The 20,537-nt window shown below is 50.9% G+C and overlaps 1 protein-coding gene across 1 annotated transcript in view; it reads left to right on the plus strand.

The window, feature by feature from the left end:
* PPP2R3B (protein phosphatase 2 regulatory subunit B''beta) overlaps positions 1–20,111 on the plus strand; it is a gene marked incomplete at its 3' end in the record, with an annotated part of 41,816 nt that extends 21,705 nt beyond the window's left edge. The window contains exons 3-6 of the mRNA XM_061137749.1: positions 17,779–17,882; positions 18,201–18,303; positions 19,640–19,715; positions 19,864–20,111. Coding sequence (XP_060993732.1) covers positions 17,779–17,882; positions 18,201–18,303; positions 19,640–19,715; positions 19,864–20,111 — 531 coding nt within the window. The remainder of the gene's footprint in view (positions 1–17,778; positions 17,883–18,200; positions 18,304–19,639; positions 19,716–19,863) is intronic.
* Positions 20,112–20,537: the final 426 nt, after the last annotated feature.

Below are 20,537 nucleotides of genomic sequence, written 5' to 3' on the forward strand. Positions count from 1 at the left end.
ATGTACATTCTTAGCCGTGTGAGGTGGTACCTCATTATTATTTTGATTTGCATTTCTCTAATAATTACTGGTGTTGAGCATATTTTTATATGTCCGTTGGCCATCTGTATGTCTTCTTTGGAGAAATTTAGACCTTTGACCCATTTTTCGATTGTTTTGTTTTGTTGTTGTTGAGTCGTATGAGCTACTTGTATAGTTTGGAAATGAATCCTTTGTCGGTCACATCGTTTGCAGATATTTTGTCCCATTCTGTGGGTTGTCTTTTGTTCCTTTCTGTGCAAAAGATTGTACGCTGGATTCGGTCCCGTTTGTTTATGTTTGCTTTTATTCCTGCTGCCTTGCGAGACTGGCCTAAGAAGACGTGTCTTGCCTGTGTTCTCTGCTAGGGGTTTTCTGGCATCATGTCTTATGTTTGTGTCCTTAAGCCATTCTGAGTTTATAGTTTGCGTGTGGTGTGAGGGTGTGTTCTGAGTTCATTGATTTATATGCATCTTTCCAATTTTCCCAGCACCACTTGCTGAAGAATTTGTCTTCTTTTTTAAAAAAATTATTTATTTTAATTGGAGGCTAATTACTTTACAATATTGTAGTGGTTTTTGCCACACACTGACATGAATCAGCCACGGGTGCACATGTGTTCCCCATCCTGAAGCCCCCTCCCACCTCCCTCCCCATCCCTCACTCTGGGTCTTCCCGGTGCACCAGCCCTGAGCGCCCTGTCTCGTGCATCATACCTGGACTGGCGATCTGCTTCCCATACGATAATATACATTCAATGCTGTTCTCTCAAATCATCCCACCCTCGCCGTCTCCCACAGAGTCCAAAAGTCTGTTCTGTACATCTGTGTCTCTTTTGCTGTCTGGCATATAGGGTCATCGTTACCATCTCTCTAAATTCCATATATGTGCGTTAGTATACTGTATTGGTGTTTTTCTTTCTGGCTTACTTCACTCTGTATAATGGGCTCCAGTTTCATCCATCTCATTAGAACTGATTCAAATGAATTCTTTTTAACGGCTGAGTAATATTCCATGGTGTATATGTACCACAGCTTCCTTATCCATTCGTCTGCCAATGGGCATCTAGGTTGCTTCCATGTCCTGGCTATTATAAACAGTGCTGCAATGAACATTGGGGTGCACGTGTCTCTTTCAGATCTGGTTTCCTCGGTGTGTATGCCCAGAAGTGGGATTGCTGGGTCATATGGCAGTTCTATTTCCAGTTTTTTTAAGGAATCTCCACACTGTTCTCCATCGTGGCTGTACTAGTTTGCATTCCCACCAACAGTGTAAGAGGGTTCCCTTTTCGCCACACCCTCTCCAGCATTTATTGTTTGCAGACTTTTGGATAGCAGCCATTCTGACCGGCATGAGATGGTACCTCACTGTGGTTTTGATTTGCATTTCTCTGATAATGAGTGATGCTGAGCATCTTTTCATGTGTTTGTTAGCCATCTGTCTTCTTTGGAGAAATGTATATTTAGTTCTTTGGCCTGTTTTTTGATTGGGTCGTTTATTTTTCTGGAATTGAGCTGTAGGAGTTGCTTGTATATTTTTGAGATTAATTCTTTGTCAGTTGCTTCGTTTGCTGCTATTTTTTCCCATTCTGAAGGCTGTCTTTTCACCTTGCTTATGGTTTCCTTTGTTGTGCAAAAACTTTTAAATTTAATTAGGTCCCATTTGTTTATTTTTGCTTTTATTTCCATTACACCGTGAGATGGGTCATAGAGGATCCTGCTGTGATTTATGTCAGAGAGGGTTTTGCCTATGTTCTCCTCTAGGAGTTTTAAGTTTCTGGTCTTACATTTAGATCTTTAATCCATCTTGAGTTTATTTTTGTGTATGGTGTTAGAAAGTGTTCTAGTCTAATTCTTTTACAAGTGGTTGACCAGTTTTCTCCAAGCATAATTGACCATAGCTGTGGGTTTATTTCTGGCTTCTCTATTGCAGTCCGTTGATCTAGGTGTCTGTTTCGGTGTCTGTACCACAGTGTTTTGAAGGCAGAAGGAGAAGAGGGTGGCAGAGGATGAGATGGTTGGATGGCGTCCCCGACTCAATGGACAGGAATTTGAGCCAACTCTGGGAGGTGGTGGAGGACAGGAAGCCTGCATGCTGCAGTCCGTGGGGTCACAGAGTCGGACACGGCTGAGCCACTGAGCAACGATAGCGACGCAGAGGCTGCGTTGCTTCCTCTAGCCCTGCAGTGCTGGCTGAGGCCTGGGGCCTGTGTGCCTCCTGCTTTGTCCGTTCTCTTCAGCACGGCTTTGGCACTTCTGGGTCTTTTGTGATTCCATACCAGCTTTAGGATTGCTAGTTCCAGTTCTGTGAGAAATGCCGTGGGTAATTTGATAGGGATCACATTAAATCTGTAGGTTGCTTTGGATAGTATGGTCGTTTTAACCATATTAATTTTTCCAGTCCAGGAGCATGAAATATTTCTCTGTTTCTTTGAATCATCTTTGATTTCCTGGATTAATGAGTCTTTAGTTTCTCAATATGTAAATCTCTCACCTCCTTGGTTGGCTTTATTTTTTTTGGGTACAGTTTTGAAAGGAATTTTTTTTTTTTCTTTCCCTTTCTTCTATTTCGTTATTAGTGTGAAGAAATGCAACTGATTTCTATATGTTACTCTTGTATCTTACTATCTTGCTGAATTCATTTATCACTTCCAGCAGTAGTTGTGTGTGGAGTCTTTAGGGTTTCCTATTTATGGTATCATATCATCTGCCTATAGTGACAGTTTTACCGCTTGCCTTCCAATTTGGTTACCATTTATTTTATTAATTTGTGTATTTTTAATTGGAGGATAATTACAGTATAGTGTTGGTTTTTGCCGTCCATCAACATGGATCAGCCATAGGTACACGTATGTCCCCTCCGTCCTGAGCCTCCGTCTCACCTCCCACCCTATCCCACCACTCTGGGTCCAGTTTGAACACCTTTTATATCTTTTCCTTGTCTGATTGCCCTGGCTAGGACTTGCAGTACTATGCTGAATAGAAATGGTGAGATTGGACATCCTTGTCTTGTTCCTGAAAGGGAAGGCTTTCGATTTCACTGTTGAAGATTGTATTGGCTGTGGATTGGTCATAAGTAGCTTTTATTATGTTGAGATCTGTTTACTCTAAAGTCACTTTGGTAAGAGTTTTTGTCTTGAATGGATGTTGAATTCTATCAGTGCTTTTTCTGCATCTATTGAGCTGATCATGCACTTTTTGACTTTTGTTGACATGGTGTATCTCATTGATTGATTTGCGTATGTTGAACCATCCTTGTGAACTTGCGGTGAATCCTGCTTGGTCATGGTGTATGATCTTTTTTATGTGTTGTTGGATTCGGTTTGCCAGTATTTTGTTGAGAATTTTTGCATTTGTATTTATCAAAGATGTTGGCCTGTAATTTTCTTTTTCGGTAGTGTCTGGTTTTGGTATTTGGATGATGCTGTCTTGTCTTTGGGAGTATTCCCTTCTCTTCAACCTTTGAAGCAGTTTGAGAAGGATCAGTAAGAGTTCTTTGTATACTTCTAGATTTAGCTGGTGAGAGCATCTGGTAGTGGATTTTTGTTTGTACAGAGCTTTGTGATGGCAGATTCTATCTCACTTCCAGTGATCTCCTTGTTCAAATTACGTGTTTCTTTGCGATTCCGTTTTGGTGGCTGTGTGTTCTTAGAAGGTTGTCCTTTTCTTGTAGGTTGTGGGATTGCTTGGCATATAATTCCTCACAGTGTTCTCTTATGGATTTTTTGTATTTCTGTGATATTGGTTGATATTTCTCCTTTGTAATTTCTTATTTTGGATTTGCTCTCTCTTCTTGGTGAGCCTGGCCAAAGGTTGATCAATATTATGTACCCTTTCAGAGAATCAGCTCTTGGTTTATTGTTTTTTTTTTTTTTACGTCTATCTTATTTATTTACTTTCTGTCAATGGAAACAGTGACAGACTTTATTTTCTTGGACTCCAAAATCACTGCGGACAGTGAGTGCAGCTGTGAAATTAAAAGATGCCTGCTCCTTGGGAGAAGAACTATGACCAACCTAGACAGCATATTAAAACACAGACACACCACTTTGCCAACAAAAGTCCGTCTAGTCAAAGCTATGATTTTCCCAGTAGTCATGTATGGATGTGAGAGCTGGACCATAAAGAAGGCTGAACACTGAAGAATTGGTGCTTTTGAACTGTGGTGTTGGAGAAGACTCTTGAGAGTCCCTTGGACTGCAAGGAGATCCAACCAGTCCATCCTAAAGGAGATTAGCCCTGGATGTTCTTTGGAAGGACTGATGTTGAAGCTGAAGCTCCAGTACTTTGCCCACCTGATGCGAAGAGCCAACTTATTGGGAAAGACCCTGATGCTGGGAAAGACTGAAGGCAAAAGCAGAAGGGAACGACAGAGGATGAGATGTTGGATGGCATCACCGACTCGATGGACATGAGTTTGAGTAGACTCTGGGAGATGGTGACGGACAGGGAGGCCTGGTGTGCCGCAGTCCAAGGGGTCAGAAAGCGTTGGATGTGACTCTGTGACTGAGCAGCAACAATTTATTTTCTGTCTATAGGTTTATAATTTCCTTCCTCCTGCTCACTGTAGATTTTGTTTGTTCTTCACTTTCTAATTCTTTTAGGTGGTGGGTGAGGTTGTTTATTTGAGATCTTTCTTGTTCTTGAGGAAGGCCTGCCCTCCCTCTGAACTGTCCTCTAAGAAATGCTTTCGCTGCACCCCATCGCGCAGTTCCCACGCTCTACTGTGAAACCCCGCCGCCCCTCGCGTCCAGGCCAACCTCCCCGCCTGTGGGGGACTTCACAGAGTGGCCCCCCTCTCTCGCAGGCCCTTCCCTGGGGCGCAGGTTCCGTCCTGACTCCTCCCTCTCGCTCTTGTTGTTCTTTTGTTCTATCTGGTTACGTGCAGATACTCTTGCCCTTTCGGGAGTCTGCAGTCTTCTGCCAGCATTCTCTATGTGTTCTGGGTGAGTTCACCTACAGGTTCAAGGTTCACCTATAGGTGTACTTTTGATGTATTTGTGGTGGGAGGTGAACTCCTCATCTTAGTCCGCTGTATCTCGGTCACCTTCCCCCACATTTTCCTCTTTGACTATTAGGTTTAACTTTGTTGCTTTATATTAGGATTTTTTTTGATCAAAACAGTTTTTTTGCATGATTTTAAATGTACACCTCAACAGCTTTTCCTTGTCTTACATGATTTAAAAAATTTTTATTTTATATTGTAGGGTATATATAGATATATAGATAGATATGGATATATTTATATTGGAGAAGGAAATGGCAATCCACTCCAGTATTCTTGCCTGGAAAATTCCATGGACAGGGGAACTTGGTGGGCTTCAGTCCATGGGGTGGCAAAAGAGTCGGACATGACTGAGCACACAGTAGAGTATGTGTATCTATATATATACACACATACCCTTCCCCTTTGGTAACCATATGTATATATACAGTGTATATAGGTATCCCTTCCCCTTTGGTAACCATATGTATACATAGTGTATGTAGATATCCCTTCCCCTTTGGTAACCATATGTATATATACATAGTGTATATAGACATATATGTATATCCCTTCCCCTTTGGTAAACATATATATACATAGTGTATATAGATATATATGTATATCCCTTCCCCTTTGGTAACCATATATATATATATATATATATATATGTAGTGTGTATATATATCCCTTCCCCTTTGGTAACCATATATATATATATATACATAGTGTATATATATATATATATATGTATCTCTTCCCCTTTGGTAACCATATATATATACACATAGTGTATATAGATATATATATATCTCTTCCCCTTTGGTAACCATATATATATACATACTGTATATAGATATATATATATATCCCTTCCCCTTTGGTAACCATATATATATACATAGTGTATATAGCTATATATGTATATCCCTTCCCCTTTGGTAAACATATGTATATATACATAGATATATATGTATATCCCTTCCCCTTTGGTAAACATATGTATATATACATAGTGTATATAGATATATATGTATATCCCTTCCCCTTTGGTAACCATATATATATATATGTAGTGTATATATATATCCCTTACCCTTTGGTAACCATATATATATACACATAGTGTATATAGATAGATATGTATATCCCTTCCCCTTTGGTTACCATATATATATATATGTAGTGTATATATATATCCCTTCCCCTTTGGTAACCATATATATATATATATATATATATGTATATGTATATATGTATATATCCCTTCCCCTTTGGTAACCATAAGCTTGTTTTCTGTCTGTGAATCTGTTTCTGTTTTATAAAGAAGTCCATTTGTACCCTTTTTTTTTGACTCCACATATCAGTCATATATATATTTATATATATATATATATATATATATATATATATATAATTACATATATAGCATACTATATGTGGTATAGCTGACTCATTGGAAAAGTCCCTGATGCTGGGAAAGATTGAGGGCAGAAGGAGAAGGGTGCGACAGAGGATGAGATGGTTGGATGGCATCACCAATTCAGTGGACATGAACTTGGACAAACTCTGGGAGATGGTGAAGGACAGGGAAGCCTGTAGTTCATGGGATCGCAGAGTTGGACATGACTGGGCAACTGAACAACCAAGACTTGATTTACAGTGTTGCGTTAGTTTTACATGTATAGCAAAGTAAATCAGTCATACTTGGACAGGCATCCATTCTTTTTCAGATTCTTTTCCCATTTAGGTTACTACAGAATACTGAGAAGAGTTCCCTGTGCTATATACAGTAGGGCCTTGTTGATTATCTAGTTTATATATCAGTAGTGTGTATATGGAGAAGGCAGTGGCACCCCACTCCAGTCCTCTTGCCTGGAAAATCTCATGGACGGAGGAGCCTGGTAGGCTGCAGTCCATGAGGTTGCGAAGCGTCAGACATGACTGAGCGACTTCACTTCCACTTTTCACTTTCATGCAATGGAGAAGGAAATGGCAGCCCACTCCAGTGTTCTTGCCTGGAGAACCCCAGGGACGGGGGAGCCTGGTGGGCTGCCATCTATGGGGTCGCACAGAGTCGGACGTGACTGAAGTGTCTTAGCAGCAGCAGCAGTGTGTATATGTTAATCCTAAACTCCTATTTTATCCCTTCCCCTTTGTTAACCATAAGCTTATTCTCTGTGAGTCTGTTTCTGTGTTATAAATAAGTCCATTTGTACCCTTTTTTTTTTTGACTCCACATATCAGTCATACCATGTGGTATCTGTCTTCATCTGTCTGGCTTACTTCTGTTAGTATGATAGTCTCTAGGTCCATCCATGTTATTACAAATGGCATTGTTTCATTCTTTGTTATAGCTCAGTAAGAGCCCATTGTGTATATGTTCTACGTCTTCTTTATCCATTCATGTGTCCATGGACATTTAGTTGCTTCCATTTCTTGGCTATCGTAAATAGTGCTGCAGTGAACACTAGGATGCATGTGTCTTTTTTAATTAGAATTTTCATCTTTTCCAGGTATATGCTCAGGAGTGGAGTTGCTGGGTCATATTCTAGTTCTGTTTTTAGTTTTTTGAGAAACCCCCATACTGTTCTCCACAGTGACTGCACCAACTCACATTTCCAGCAACAGTGTAGGAGGGTTCCCTTCTCTCCATCTCTCCAGGATTTATTGTCTGTAGACTTTTTAATGACTGGTGTGAAGTAGTACCTCACTGCAGTTTAGATTTGCGTTTCTTTAGCAATCAGTGATGTTGAGTGTCTTTTCATGTGTTTTTTGGTCATCTGTACTGTTTTACTTGGAGAAATGTCAGTTTAGCTCTTCTGACCATTTATTTTATGTTTATTACTTATCTGATAGTGCCAGGTCTTAGTTGTGGCATGTGGGATGAAGTTCTCTGGTAGTAGTAAAGTTAGTCGCTCAGTCGTGTCCACCTGTATGCAGTCCCATAGACTATAGCCCACCAGGCTCCTCTGTCCATGGAATTTTCCCCGAAAGAATATTGCAGTGGGTTGCCATTTCATTCTCCAGAGCTATTCTGACCATTTTTTGATTGGATTTTTAAAAAACATGTGTTTATTTATTTGGGGCTTCCTGGATGGTGCTAGTGGTAAAGAATCCATCTGCAATGCAGGAGACTCAGGTTTGATCCCTGGGTTGGGGAATATCCCCTGGAGCAGGGAATGGCAGCCCACTCCAGTACTCTTGCCTGGGAAATTCCATGGACAGAAGAGTCTGGTGGGCTGTGGTCTGTGGGGTCGCAAAGAGCTGGACGTGACTGAAGCGACTGAGCACACGTTTGTTATTTCTTTGGCGTATTGGGTCTTGGTTGCAGCACACAGCATCTTTGATCTTGATGGAATGAGGCTCTCTAGTCACAGCATGTGGGATCCAGTTCCCTGATCAGGGAGTAATCCCAGGCCCCCATTGGGAACATGGAGTCTTAGCCACTGCCCCAGCGGGGAAGTCCCTTGGGTTGTTTTTTCATATTGAACTGTTTGTATATATAAACACGAGCTATGTGTACAAGCACGAGCTATTTGTGTATTTTGTAGATCAATTCCTTGTTGGTCGCATCGTTTGCAAATATTTTCTCCCATTCTGTCTTTTCGTTTATGGTTTCCTTTGCTATGCAAACGCTTGAACGTTTGATTAGATCCCATTTGTTTATTTTTTGTTTTTATTTCTATTACTCTGAGAGTTAGATCCAAAAAGCTATTTTGTGGTTGATGTCAGAGAGTGCTCTGCCCATGTTTTCCTCTAGGAGTTTTATCGTGTGTGGTCTCACATTTAGGTCTTTCATCCATTTGTAGTTTACTTTTGTGTATGGTGTTACGGTGTGTTCTAATTTCATTCTTTTACCTGTAACTGTCCAGTTTTCCCAGCGCCATTTATTGAAAAGGCTGTCTTTTACATTCTGTGTTCTTGCCCCCCTTTGTCATAGATTAATTGCTCATAGGTGCGTGGGTTTATCTCTGGGCTTTCTATCTTGTTCCAAAATCTCTCTGTCTGGTTTTTTGTCAGTCCCACACAGTTTTGACATCATAGTACCACACTGTTTTGTCATCACTGACTCAGTGGACATGAGTTTGAGCACGCTCTGGGAGACAGTGAAGGACAGGGAGGCCTGGTGTGCTGCAGTCCGTGGGGTCACAGAGTTGGACACGACTGAGCGACTGAACAACAACAAATGCAAATTTGATTACTGTAGCTTTGTAGTATAGTCTAAAGCCAGGCACATGACTCCTCCAGCTCAATTTTTTATTCTCAAGATTGCTTTGGCTGTTTGGGGTCTTTTATGTCCATACAGATTTTAAAAGTTTTTGTTCTGTGAAACATGCCACCAGTTGATTTGATAGCAATTGCACCAAATCTGTAGATTACCTTGGGCAGTATAGTCATTTGACAGTAATGATTCTTCTAATGCAAGAACATCAAGTCTGTACATGTGACCCTTTTTCTTTGTAGGGTTATTTATTTCTGATTCATTTTGACTAGTCATGCTAGAGATTAACTTCTCTTTTTTAAGATAAGCGTCTGTCAGCTTCATGGAGTATTTCAGTTTTTTGCTTACCTGTTTCAGCAGTCTCTGCTGCTGCTGCTGCTGCTAAGTCGTGTCCGACTCTGTGTGACCCCATAGACGGCAGCCCACCGGGCTACCCCGTCCCTGGGATTTTCCAGGCAAGAACAATGGAGTGGGTTGCCATTTCCTTCTCCATTGCATGAAAGGGAAAAGTGAAAGTGAAGTTGCTTAGTTGTGCCTGACTCTTCGTGACCCCGTGGACTGTAGCCCACCAGGCTCCTGCGTCCATGGGATTTCCCAGGCAAGAGTACTGGAGTGGGGTGCCATTGCCTTCTCCGTCAGCAGTCTCTGCTCACATCTTTATCACTTTCTTACACATTGGTCTATTGGCATTTTTTCTTAGGTTATTGAATCAAACGATTAATTTCCTTTTCCAGTCAGCTTTATTGAGATATAATGGACAGAGCATAAGATTTCCCCATTGTAAGTATACAGTTTTTCACAAGGTAAATGTTCACCCCTGTGGGTCCATTTCTTCACTATTGTAAATAGCACTGCTGTGAGCGCTGGGGTGCATGTATCTCTTTGAATTTCAGTTTTCATGTTTTCCAGATAACATGGTCAGGAGTGGGACTGTTGGATGACATGGTAATTCTATTTTTAGATTTATATAAGGAACACTAAAGGCTTCCCTGGTGGCTCAGACAGTAAAGTGTCTGTCTGCAGTGCTGGAGACCTGGGTTCAATCCCTGGGTCGGGAAGATCCCCTGGAGAAGCAGATGGCACCCCACTCCAGTACTCTTGCCTGGAGAATCCCATGGACTGAGGAGCCTGGTGGGCTACAGTCCATGGGGTCCCCAAGAGTCGGACATGACTGGGCGACTTCACTATTAAAGGCTTCCCAGGTGGCTCGGGGGTAAAGAACCCACCTGCAGCGCAGGAGACGTGGGTTAGATCCCTGGGTTGGCCAGATGCCCTGAAGGAGGAAATGGCAGCCCTCTGCAGTGTTCTTGCCTGGAGACCTCCATGGACAGAGGAGTCCTGTGGGCTACAGTCCATGGGGTCGTGGAGAGTCAGACATGAGCTATGAGTGAATAACAGAGGGAACGCCAGTCACCCTAGGATGTCTCATGCGCCCCCTCTTGCTCCAGGTCCCCTCCCCGTGTTAGTGAAGGGTTCCTGGACCCCTTCATTGGTGGTCGGGCTGAGGGCCTGGCTGGGGCGTCTGCCCCCCGCCCCCCCCCCCCCCCCCCCACCGCATGGCGGTGCTGTGTGCAGGGGTCCGTGGGGCAGGATGGGCTTCTGCCCCCAGCTCCTCAGAAGGGGCAGCTGGTGGCCCTTTGTGTCTTGGCGTCAGGACTCGGCCGTCTGCTGCAGGCAGTTGTTTGTAGCTCCGTATGGTCTCTGTGTGTCTGCTCTTCCAGATGGCATTTTTCTGGGGCGCGCGGGAGGAGTGGGCCCCTCGCCCCACACACACTCACTCCCGGGCCTTCTGCTGCCGTTGTTTCGCTTGGTGAAGAATTTCACATGAGGGGGCCCGTGGGGGCTGTCCCTGGTTTCTGGGCACAACTGCGGTGTTTGTCCCCAGTGTTTACTGCCGAATAGCGTCCTCTGCACGCGCGTCCCTGGGTGTGTGTTTACTGGTGCGTGAATGTTTGCTCGTTCCCAGCGCTATCTCATGAATACAGCCTCTGTGTACATCGGCATTCCCAGGATTCCAGTGACAGCTTTGCATCTGTCTGAGGTAAGAAATGCCTCTGTTGAATTGTTGGGTCATCTGCTGACAGTATGTTTAATTTGATAAGGAAACACAAAGCCGTCTTCCGCTTGCCTGTCTGGGCCACGTCTAGTGAGCAGTGAGACGCCAGCTCTTGGTGTCTGCAGTTTTCATCCTTAGCGTCACTGGAGGGGGGCGGTGTGTGTCCATGTGTACGCGTGCTGAGGTCACACTGGGGTGTGTGTGTGTGTGCTGAGGTCAGTTACTCTGGCTTCCAGTCTCATTTCCCTAATGGCTCGGTTCATTCTCTGGTGATGTGTTTGTTTCTCATCAGCATCTTTTCCTTTTTTGGGCACTGTCTTGAGGTATGATGATGTGAGGTGAACAGTAGGTGTTTACTGTGGACAACTTCATCCGCTTTGGGGTGTGCGCGTCTCCGTCAAACTGTCCACACCGTCAGACGAGAAGCGTTTCTGACAACCCCCCACCTCACTGCAGTCCCGCCCAGTCCAGCCAGGCCCCACTGGGTACTTTCTGTCTCTGGATTGGTTAGAGTGTAGTGGAACTATACTTGTGTAGACTCACACAGTGGGCACTTGTTTTGGCTGGCACATTTCTAACGACTCACAGCACTGAGCATCCGTGTACACAGCGTTTGTGTCAGTCTACAACTTGTTTGACGACATCCGTGTTCAGATCGTTTGCCCGTGAAGCTCCCCGCATTTTCTTAGTGTTGAGTTACACGTGTCTTGTGAGTTCTCCAGAGATGAGCACTTGTCAGACGCCTCTGTCCCAGTTGTTGTTTTCCCCAGTCTTCCCTTGTCTTTCCACTCTCCTGTCAGCCTCTGGAATTACAGATGGTTTTCACTTACATCCTGTCTGGTCCTCAGGTTCTTTGTTTTGTGGTTTATGCATTTCTGTACTTGGTAGGAAATGTAGCTGAGGCCAGGGAAACTGGGATTTTCTCAGGTGCTTTCCTCTGAAGGTCGGTTTCGTAAACTCTTCTGTTCATGGGCAAGCTCTGCCTTGAGTGGGGTGTTGCCGTGTGGGGTGGGAAGAGGTGCGCTTCTGCACACGGTGCCCAGTGGCTCCGCACCCGCTCACAGACCCCTCGGCCCTGCCCACTTGCCTTGGCACTGTCTTCAGTGGTGTGGAGTTGGGCTCTGGACGCTCTTGCCTGTGGGGAACGGATCATCTCTACAGCCGGGCAGGGCTGTCACCCACCACGATCCTGACAGTCCAGGCCCCAGGCCAACCCACCACCATCCTCACTGTGGTGTTCGCCCATCTGGGCAGTGCTGAGCCCTCCCCTCCTCCCTGTGGTGCTCTCTCCTCAGTGCTGAGCCCTCCCCGTCCTCCCTGTGGTGTCCTCTCCTCAGTGCTGAGTCCTCCCCGTCCTCCCTGTGGTGTCCTCTCCTCAGTGCTGAGTCCTCCCCGTCCTCCCTGTGGTGTCCTCTCCTCAATGCTGAGCCCTCTCCATCTTCCCTGTGGTGCTCTCTCCTTAGTGCTGGCCCTCTCCATCCTCCTTGTGGTGCTCTCTCCTCAGTGCTGAGCCCCCCTCCTCCCTGTGGTGTCCTCTCCTCAATGCTGAGCCCTCTCCATCCTCCCTGTGGTGTCCTCTCCTCAGTACTGAGCCCTCCCCTCCTCCCTGTTGTGTCCTCTCCTCAGTGCTGACCCCTTCTCACTGTGGTGTCCTCTCTTCAGTGCTGAGCCCTCCCCTCCTCCCTGTGGTGTCCTCTCCTCAGTGCTGACCCCTCCCAGTGCTTCCTGTGGTGTCCTCTCCTCAGTGCTGACCCCTCTCCGTCCTCCCTGTGGTGTCCTCTCCTCAGTGCTGAGCCCTCTCCATCCTCCCTGTGGTGTCCTCTCCTCAGTGCTGAGCCCTCCCCCTCCTCCCTGTGGTGATCTCTCCTCAGTACTGAGCCCTCCCCTCCTCCCTGTGGTGCTCTCTCCTCAGTGCTGAGCCCTCCCCCTCCTCCCTGTGGTGTCCTGTCCTCAGTACTGAGCCCTCCCCTCCTCCCTGTGGTGCTCTCTCCTCAGTGCTGACTGCTCCCCGTCCTCCCTGTGGTGCTCTCTCCTCAGTGCTGAGCCCTCCCCCTCCTCCCTGTGGTGTCCTGTCCTCAGTACTGAGCCCTCCCCTCCTCCCTGTGGTGCTCTCTCCTCAGTGCTGACCGCTGTCCGTCCTCCCTGTGGTGCTCTCTCCTCAGTGCTGAGCCCTCCCCCTCCTCCCTGTGGTGTCCTCTCCTCAGTGCTGAGCCCTCCCCCTCCTCCCTGTGGTGTCCTCTCCTCAGTGCTGAGCCCTCCCCCTCCTCCCTGTGGTGCTCTCTTCTCAGTACTGAGCCCTCCCCTCCTCCCTGTGGTGCTCTCTCCTCAGTGCTGACCGCTCCCCGTCCTCCCTGTGGTGCTCTCTCCTCAGTGCTGAGCCCTCCCCCTCCTCCCTGTGGTGTCCTCTCCTCAGTACTGAGCCCTCCCCTCCTCCCTGTGGTGCTCTCTCCTCAGTGCTGACCGCTCTCCGTCCTCCCTGTGGTGCTCTCTCCTCAGTGCTGAGCCCTCCCCCTCCTCCCTGTGGTGCTCTCTCCTCAGTGCTGAGCCCTCCCCCTCCTCCCTGTGGTGCTCTCTCCTCAGTACTGAGCCCTCCCCTCCTCCCTGTGGTGCTCTCTCCTCAGTGCTGACCGCTCCCCGTCCTCCCTGTGGTGCTCTCTCCTCAGTGCTGAGCCCTCCCCCTCCTCCCTGTGGTGTCCTGTCCTCAGTACTGAGCCCTCCCCTCCTCCCTGTGGTGCTCTCTCCTCAGTGCTGACCGCTCCCCGTCCTCCCTGTGGTGCTCTCTCCTCAGTGCTGAGCCCTCCCCCTCCTCCCTGTGGTGTCCTGTCCTCAGTACTGAGCCCTCCCCTCCTCCCTGAGGTGCTCTCTCCTCAGTGCTGACCGCTGTCCGTCCTCCCTGTGGTGCTCTCTCCTCAGTGCTGAGCCCTCCCCCTCCTCCCTGTGGTGTCCTCTTCTCAGTGCTGAGCCCTCCCCCTCCTCCCTGTGGTGTCCTCTCCTCAGTGCTGAGCCCTCCCCCTCCTCCCTGTGGTGCTCTCTCCTCAGTACTGAGCCCTCCCCTCCTCCCTGTGGTGCTCTCTCCTCAGTGCTGACCGCTCCCCGTCCTCCCTGTGGTGCTCTCTCCTCAGTGCTGAGCCCTCCCCCTCCTCCCTGTGGTGTCCTGTCCTCAGTACTGAGCCATCCCCTCCTCCCTGTGGTGCTCTCTCCTCCAGGCAGTGCTGACCCCTCCCTGTCCCCCTGTCTTTGGTGACTCTGAGAATAGCATCATCTTAGTTGAGTTTCTGACCGTTGCTGCGGCGTGTGGACCCGCTGCTGATTGCCGTGTTGACTGTGGAGCTCACGCACACATCACGCACTGTCCGCGTCCGTAGTCGTTTCCGGCGCACTTCACGTCCCGTGCAGATAAACGCAGGGGCGCTTGTCCGCTGTCACCTGCGTGTCTTCCCCGCCCGCACGCCGTGCCGTGGTGCTGGCCTGGCCTCTGCACGGTCGCTGACCGGGGTGCCGCGCCTCGGGGCTGCCCTGCCGGCGGGCGCCCTGCCCCGGATGCTGACCGACGGGGACGCGGACCGGGGCTGCGGGAGCAGCCTCGGGCAGGCACCCCCTCCCCGGACGCCGGCGGGACCGCGAGTCCTCCCGTGCCCTGTGTCGGCGAGGCCCTGCTTTGCTTCGAGCTCCCTCACGCGTCTCACCGCGACTGGGTGTTGACGCTTGCCCAGCTTTTCCGCGCGCATCGCGTGACCCTGTGGCTCTTCTGCTCCAGTCCATCATGACCGGAATGGAACGTTCAGATGATAAAGCCATCGCGTCTCTGACTCAATTCCCCTTTCGTCATCAATCCTGTCTCCTCATCCTCCTCACGTGCTTTTCGGTCCTGAGTCTTCTGTCTTGTTAGGGTTTGGTCCAGGCTCCTGGAAGACAGCCGTCTGGGGTTTCCTTCTCTGCTGAATCCTCTGTCTAGTTCGGCGCCAGAGTGCTCTGACCTCACACAGTGGGTTGGGTTATTGGTCCCCTTTCTGGAGCCCGTGTGTTGACATTTGGGATGACGCTTTATGTTAACGTTTGGTAGAATTCACAGTGAAGCATTTGAGATTGGTCGTTTCCTACCCGGGAAGGTCGTGAATGTTGTTTGCTGACTTAGTTCTCATCTTTCAGGTGTCTGCTCAGCTCACCTGGCTTGGTGAATTTATTATTTTTTTTTAATATTGAAGTTTAATCGGTTAACAGTGTTGAGATGGTTTCAGGTAGACAGCACAGGTACTCAGCCACACATGTACATGTGTCCATTCTTCCCCCAGCTCCCCTCCCATCCCGGCTGCCACGTGACATAGAGCAGAGTTCCCTGAGCTGTCCAGCAGGGCCTTGCTGGTTCTCCATGTTAAACACAGCAGTGTGTCCATGTCCATCCCAGACTCCCTGACTGTCCCTTCTTCCATCCTTCCCCCTGGTGACCATAAGGTTATTACAGAGTATTGAGCAGACTTCCCTGTGCTATCCAGCAGATCCTCGTTGGTTTTCCTTATTAAATATAGCAGTGTGTCCATGTGCATCCCAGACTCACTGACTGTCCCTTCCACCCCGTAACCATAAGTTCATTCTGTAAGTCTGAGAGTCTGTTTCTGCTTTGTAAATAAGTTCATAGATATCATTTCTTTTTCGACTCCCCATGTAAGGGAAGTGACAGGGTACTTCTCTCTGACTGACTTCATGCAGTGTGACAGTTTCTAGGTCCATCCATGTTGCTGCAGATGGCATTATCTCGTTCCTTTTTATGGCTGAGTAATAGTCCATGGCATACATGCACCACAGCTTTATCCATTCCTCTGTTGTTGGACATCTAGGCTGCTTCTGTTTCTTGGCTTTTCTAAGCAGTGCTGCAAGGAACACTGGGGTGCATGCATCCTTTCCGACTGTGTTTTCTGCAGACACATGCCCAGCACTGGGATTGTAGGATCATGTGGTAGCTGTGTTTTTAGTTTTTCAGGAGCCTCTGTGCTGTCCTCCACAGTGGCTGTAACAGTTTACAGGCCCACTAACAGGGAGGAGGGCTCCCTTTCCACCACACCCTCTGCAGCATTTACTGATTGTAGATTTTTGGGTGATGGCCATTCTGATTGGTGTGAGGTGATCGTCTTTATAGTTTTGATTTGCATTTCTCTGGTCAGCAGTGTTGAACGTCTTTTCGTGTGCATCTTGGCCATCTGTATGTCTTCTTTGGAGAAGTGTCTTTCTAGGTCCTCTGCCCATTTTTTTTAATTGGGCAGGGGGCGTCCTGTCAGACTGCCTGCTGGCCACTGCCCCGCCTCCCCCCGCAGCATAGTGGTCTGTGAGCCGGTGTCTGGGTCCTGCTCTCAAGACCGCCGTGTGGTCACGTCTGCTGGGATCTGGTTACATGTTTTGTCCGCGTCTCCCTCTGCAGTCCTGAGCCTGTTCATGCTCTTCGCTTGCAGAGCCCATCGGCACACACCTTGTGGTCCTCGGGGGTAACCGTGAGCTGTTCACTGAGCTGTTTGCCTTTTTCCTGTTGTTCATTCACTAAGTCATGTCTGACTCTCTGCAACCCCATGGAATGTAGCCCGCCAGGCTCCTCTGTCCATGGGATTCTCCAGGCAAGAATAGTAGAGTGGATTCCCGTTTCTCTCTCCAGGGGATCTTCCCGACCCAGGGGTCGAACCGGGTCTCCTGGGATTGTCGGAGCGTTCCCATATATTTTGGACTCTCCTGGTCTTGCCTGCATGAGTTGGGTGTTTGCAGAACTGTTGGTAAAGGTATTCACGTCTGCTGGTGTCTGTCCCAGGATTTGAGCGGAGCATTGAGGGCGAAACTGAAGCCCGTGTGCAGTCCTGCCACCAGGAGATAAAGCAGTCAGAGCGTCTCTGTTGTTTCCATACCTCTTTAACGCCTTCTGTCGCGGTTCATTCGCTCAGTCGTGTCCGACTCCTTGTGACCCCATGGACTGCAACACGTCTTCCGTGTCCTTCACCGTCTCCCAGAGCTCACTCAAACTCACGTCCACTGAGTCAGTGATGCCATCCAACCATCTCCTCCTCTGTCGTCCCCTTCTCCTCCCGCCTTCAATCTTTCCCAGCGTCAGGGTCCTGAAAGCTGTGACTGTGAGTGATGTGGTCACCTTAACCCCCCAGATGTGCAGTGTCAGAGGACCATCCTTGTCGCGTCCCAAGTATTTCACGGTCTCCTCTGTCGTCTACACTCTCCTCAAGGGCCATGAGGTGCTGAGACTCCAGGGTTGGGGTGTAGTCACCTCTGTCCCCGTTGCTGACGGTCAGGCTCCGGTCGGGGGACGAGGTGCACACTGCGTCCTCAGGACCACGGTTTGCATCCCCATCGCCCATGTGACCGAGGGCGAGGGGCTGTCGTGTCCTCACAGACACCCCGGTGTGCAGGGCGCACCGTCGGCACATAGCAGCTCTTCCTGACTTGTTGGGGCCGGGCCGCCGTGGGGGCCAGGACGAGCTCACCCGTGTCCCCGCCCCTCCCGCAGGCCTGTGGCTGCCCACTCTACTGGAAGGGACCGCTCTTCTGCAGTGCTGGCGGGGAGCGCACCGGCTCCGTGTCTGTCCACAAGTTCGTCGCCATGTGGAGAAAGTGAGTCCCAGGAGGGGGGTGTCCCCGGCCCGTCCCCCGCCCTCGGCTGGTGCTCCTGCGGCCGGGACAGTCACATCTGGGGGAGGCCATGACGGGGGGAGACTGCCTGGGGTGTCCCGGCAGCCGGGACAGTCACGTCTGGGGGAGGCCATGACGGGGGTGACCGTGCCTGGGGGTCCCGGCGGCCGGGACGGTCATGCCTGGGGGTGACCGTGCCTGGGGGTCCTGGCACAGCTGCCGTGTACCTCCTGGGGCCCGAGTCTGGGCGGGGGCCTGTGGACGTGCGGGGGGTCAGTGAGAGTGTGCTCTGTCGCCCAGGGTCTTGCAGAACTGTCACGACGACGCCGCCAAGTTCGTGCACCTGCTCGTGAGCCCCGGCTGCAGCTACCTGGTGCAGGAGGACTTCGTGCCCTTCCTGCAGGTGCGTGCCCCCCGCCCGCTACGTCCCCCCCGCCCGCTGCATGCCCCTCGTCTGTGTGCATGCCCTCCGCCCGCTGCACGCCCCTCGTCCGTGTGCATGCCCTCCGCCCGCCGCGCGCCCCCCGCCCGCTGCACGCCCCTCGTCCGTGTGCGTGCCCTCCGCCCGCCGCGCGCCCCCCGCCCGCTGCACGCCCCTCGTCCGTGTGCGTGCCCTCCGCCCGCCGCGCGCCCCCCCGCCCGCTGCACGCCCCTCGTCCGTGTGCGTGCCCTCCGCCCGCCGCGCGCCCCCCCGCCCGCTGCACGCCCCTCGTCCGTGTGCGTGCCCTCCTCCCGCTGCGCGCCCCCCGCCCGCTGCACGCCCCTCATCCGTGTGCACGCCCTCCGACTGCTGCGCCCCCCCCCACCCGCTGCACGCCCCTCGTCTGTGTGTTCCCGCTGTGTACCGCACACGCCGCCATCCGTGTGTCCCAGCCTGTGCACGAGCCCAGCACACGCATGTCCCGTCTCCGCCGCTCCCACCCCCACCCCTTTCACAGGTACATCCCTATGCCTACACCTGTGTGTGGGAGCCTGGCCTCTGCCCCTGGGGGCCACGTCTGCTGTGTGGGAGCCTGGCCTCTGCCCTCGGGGGGCCGCCTCCGCTGTGTGGGAGCCTGGCTCTCTGCCCCGCGGGGGGCACCTCCCCGGCCTGGGCCCGTGCAGCCCCTCGGGAGCCGTGTGAGACATGCTACGGAGTGGATGGCTCCACCCCTGAGCCTGGGTGCCCGGACTAGGACGGGCACTGCGCCATTGTGTGCCAGGCCATCACGGACCGGGTCGGGGTTTGCAGGACGCTCATTCCAAATACCTTTCTGCTTCCTTTAAGCACAGCTTGTTCAGGACTTCATGGTCATGCTCTGGAGGAGAGTTTAAAGTGATAGCTGGCTACCTATGGAACAGGCAAAGTTACGCAGAGGATGTGAATGAGAGCGATTTAAAGGGCTCCGGGATTGTCGTCCTTCATCACATGAGGACGTGTCACATACTCCTCAGAACCTGGGATTGCACCTGCACGCTGGTGTTTGCGTGTTTATACGTGTCAGGTCACCCTTGGTCATGAGAGGCCGTGACAGTCGTTGCCGTTTAAAGCCCCTGTCCTTCTCAGACGTGGCCTGATGGCTCAGTACAGTAGCCGTCTGGTGTGGTTTCATGTAACCGTGTGTTCAAGGGGACTCCATGGGGGCGGCTCTGGGCCAGCCTGCGCGACCCTGAGTTTCCGCTGGATACGTGGGTTCTTGTCCCCGGGGACTTTGGGTGGTATCGCGGCACGTCCCAGGACCCATCCTGTCCCTCCGCAGGATGTGGTGAACACGCACCCCGGCCTGGCGTTCCTGAAGGAGGCGGGCCGAGTTCCATTCCCGCTACATCACCACGGTGAGTGCCGCGTTCGTGGCCCCGCAGCCCCGCACGCCCGCTTTCTAAGCAGGGTCCCGTGTCATGTGGTCCTTTTCTCCCAGGCTCAGGAGGGGTGAGGGGTTGTGGCCCACATGGGCCCCGCGCAGGGCACTTCGCCGAGCCCCAGGTCAGACGGGGCGCAGGTCCCAGCAGGTGAGGGGCATGTCCAGAGACCCTGCGGCCTGCCGCCCTGGGCAGCAGGGCTTCAGGGGTTCAGAGCATCCGGCGAGGGCGCTCAGCGTGCGGCATGGGCCCCGCCTGGGGACACGGAACCGCAGCCCAGGCCCCGCACCTGCCCTGGGCCGGGGTCACCTGGGGCAACCACACCTGGGGGAAGGGCTCTCACCCACACACACGGCCTGGCTCTGGGTGCAGGTGGGTGGCGGGGCAGACCCGGGCACGCGGGCTGGGAGCACATTTGTCATGAAGCACAGAGTGCACATGAGTGGGCGGGGCGGACGCACGCAGGGGGAGGGGACGCTCTCCGGGCGGGGGCGGGGGGGGGGTGACGGGGAGAGGGGCGGGGCGGGGCGGGGCGGGGCGGGGCGTGTGGACGCATGTGGAGCTCCCTGCCATTCGCAGCCTCCACCCCTCTACATACACTACCCGACTCTGCTCTGCTCCCCGACTAACAGTGGCGATCCAAACTGAGGTTTCTTCCAGCCACACTGAGCGCTGGCTTAGACGATGCTGCCTGCCAGGGGCTCCATAAAGACAGGGGACAGGGCGGGGATCTCCTGGGGAAGGGAGGAGACGCTACAGCGTGGGTGGGGAGGGGCCTTCTCACAGGAGGGGAAAAGG

The sequence above is a fragment of the Dama dama genome, chromosome X (assembly GCF_033118175.1).
Source record: "Dama dama isolate Ldn47 chromosome X, ASM3311817v1, whole genome shotgun sequence".
Lineage (NCBI taxonomy): Eukaryota > Metazoa > Chordata > Mammalia > Artiodactyla > Cervidae > Dama > Dama dama.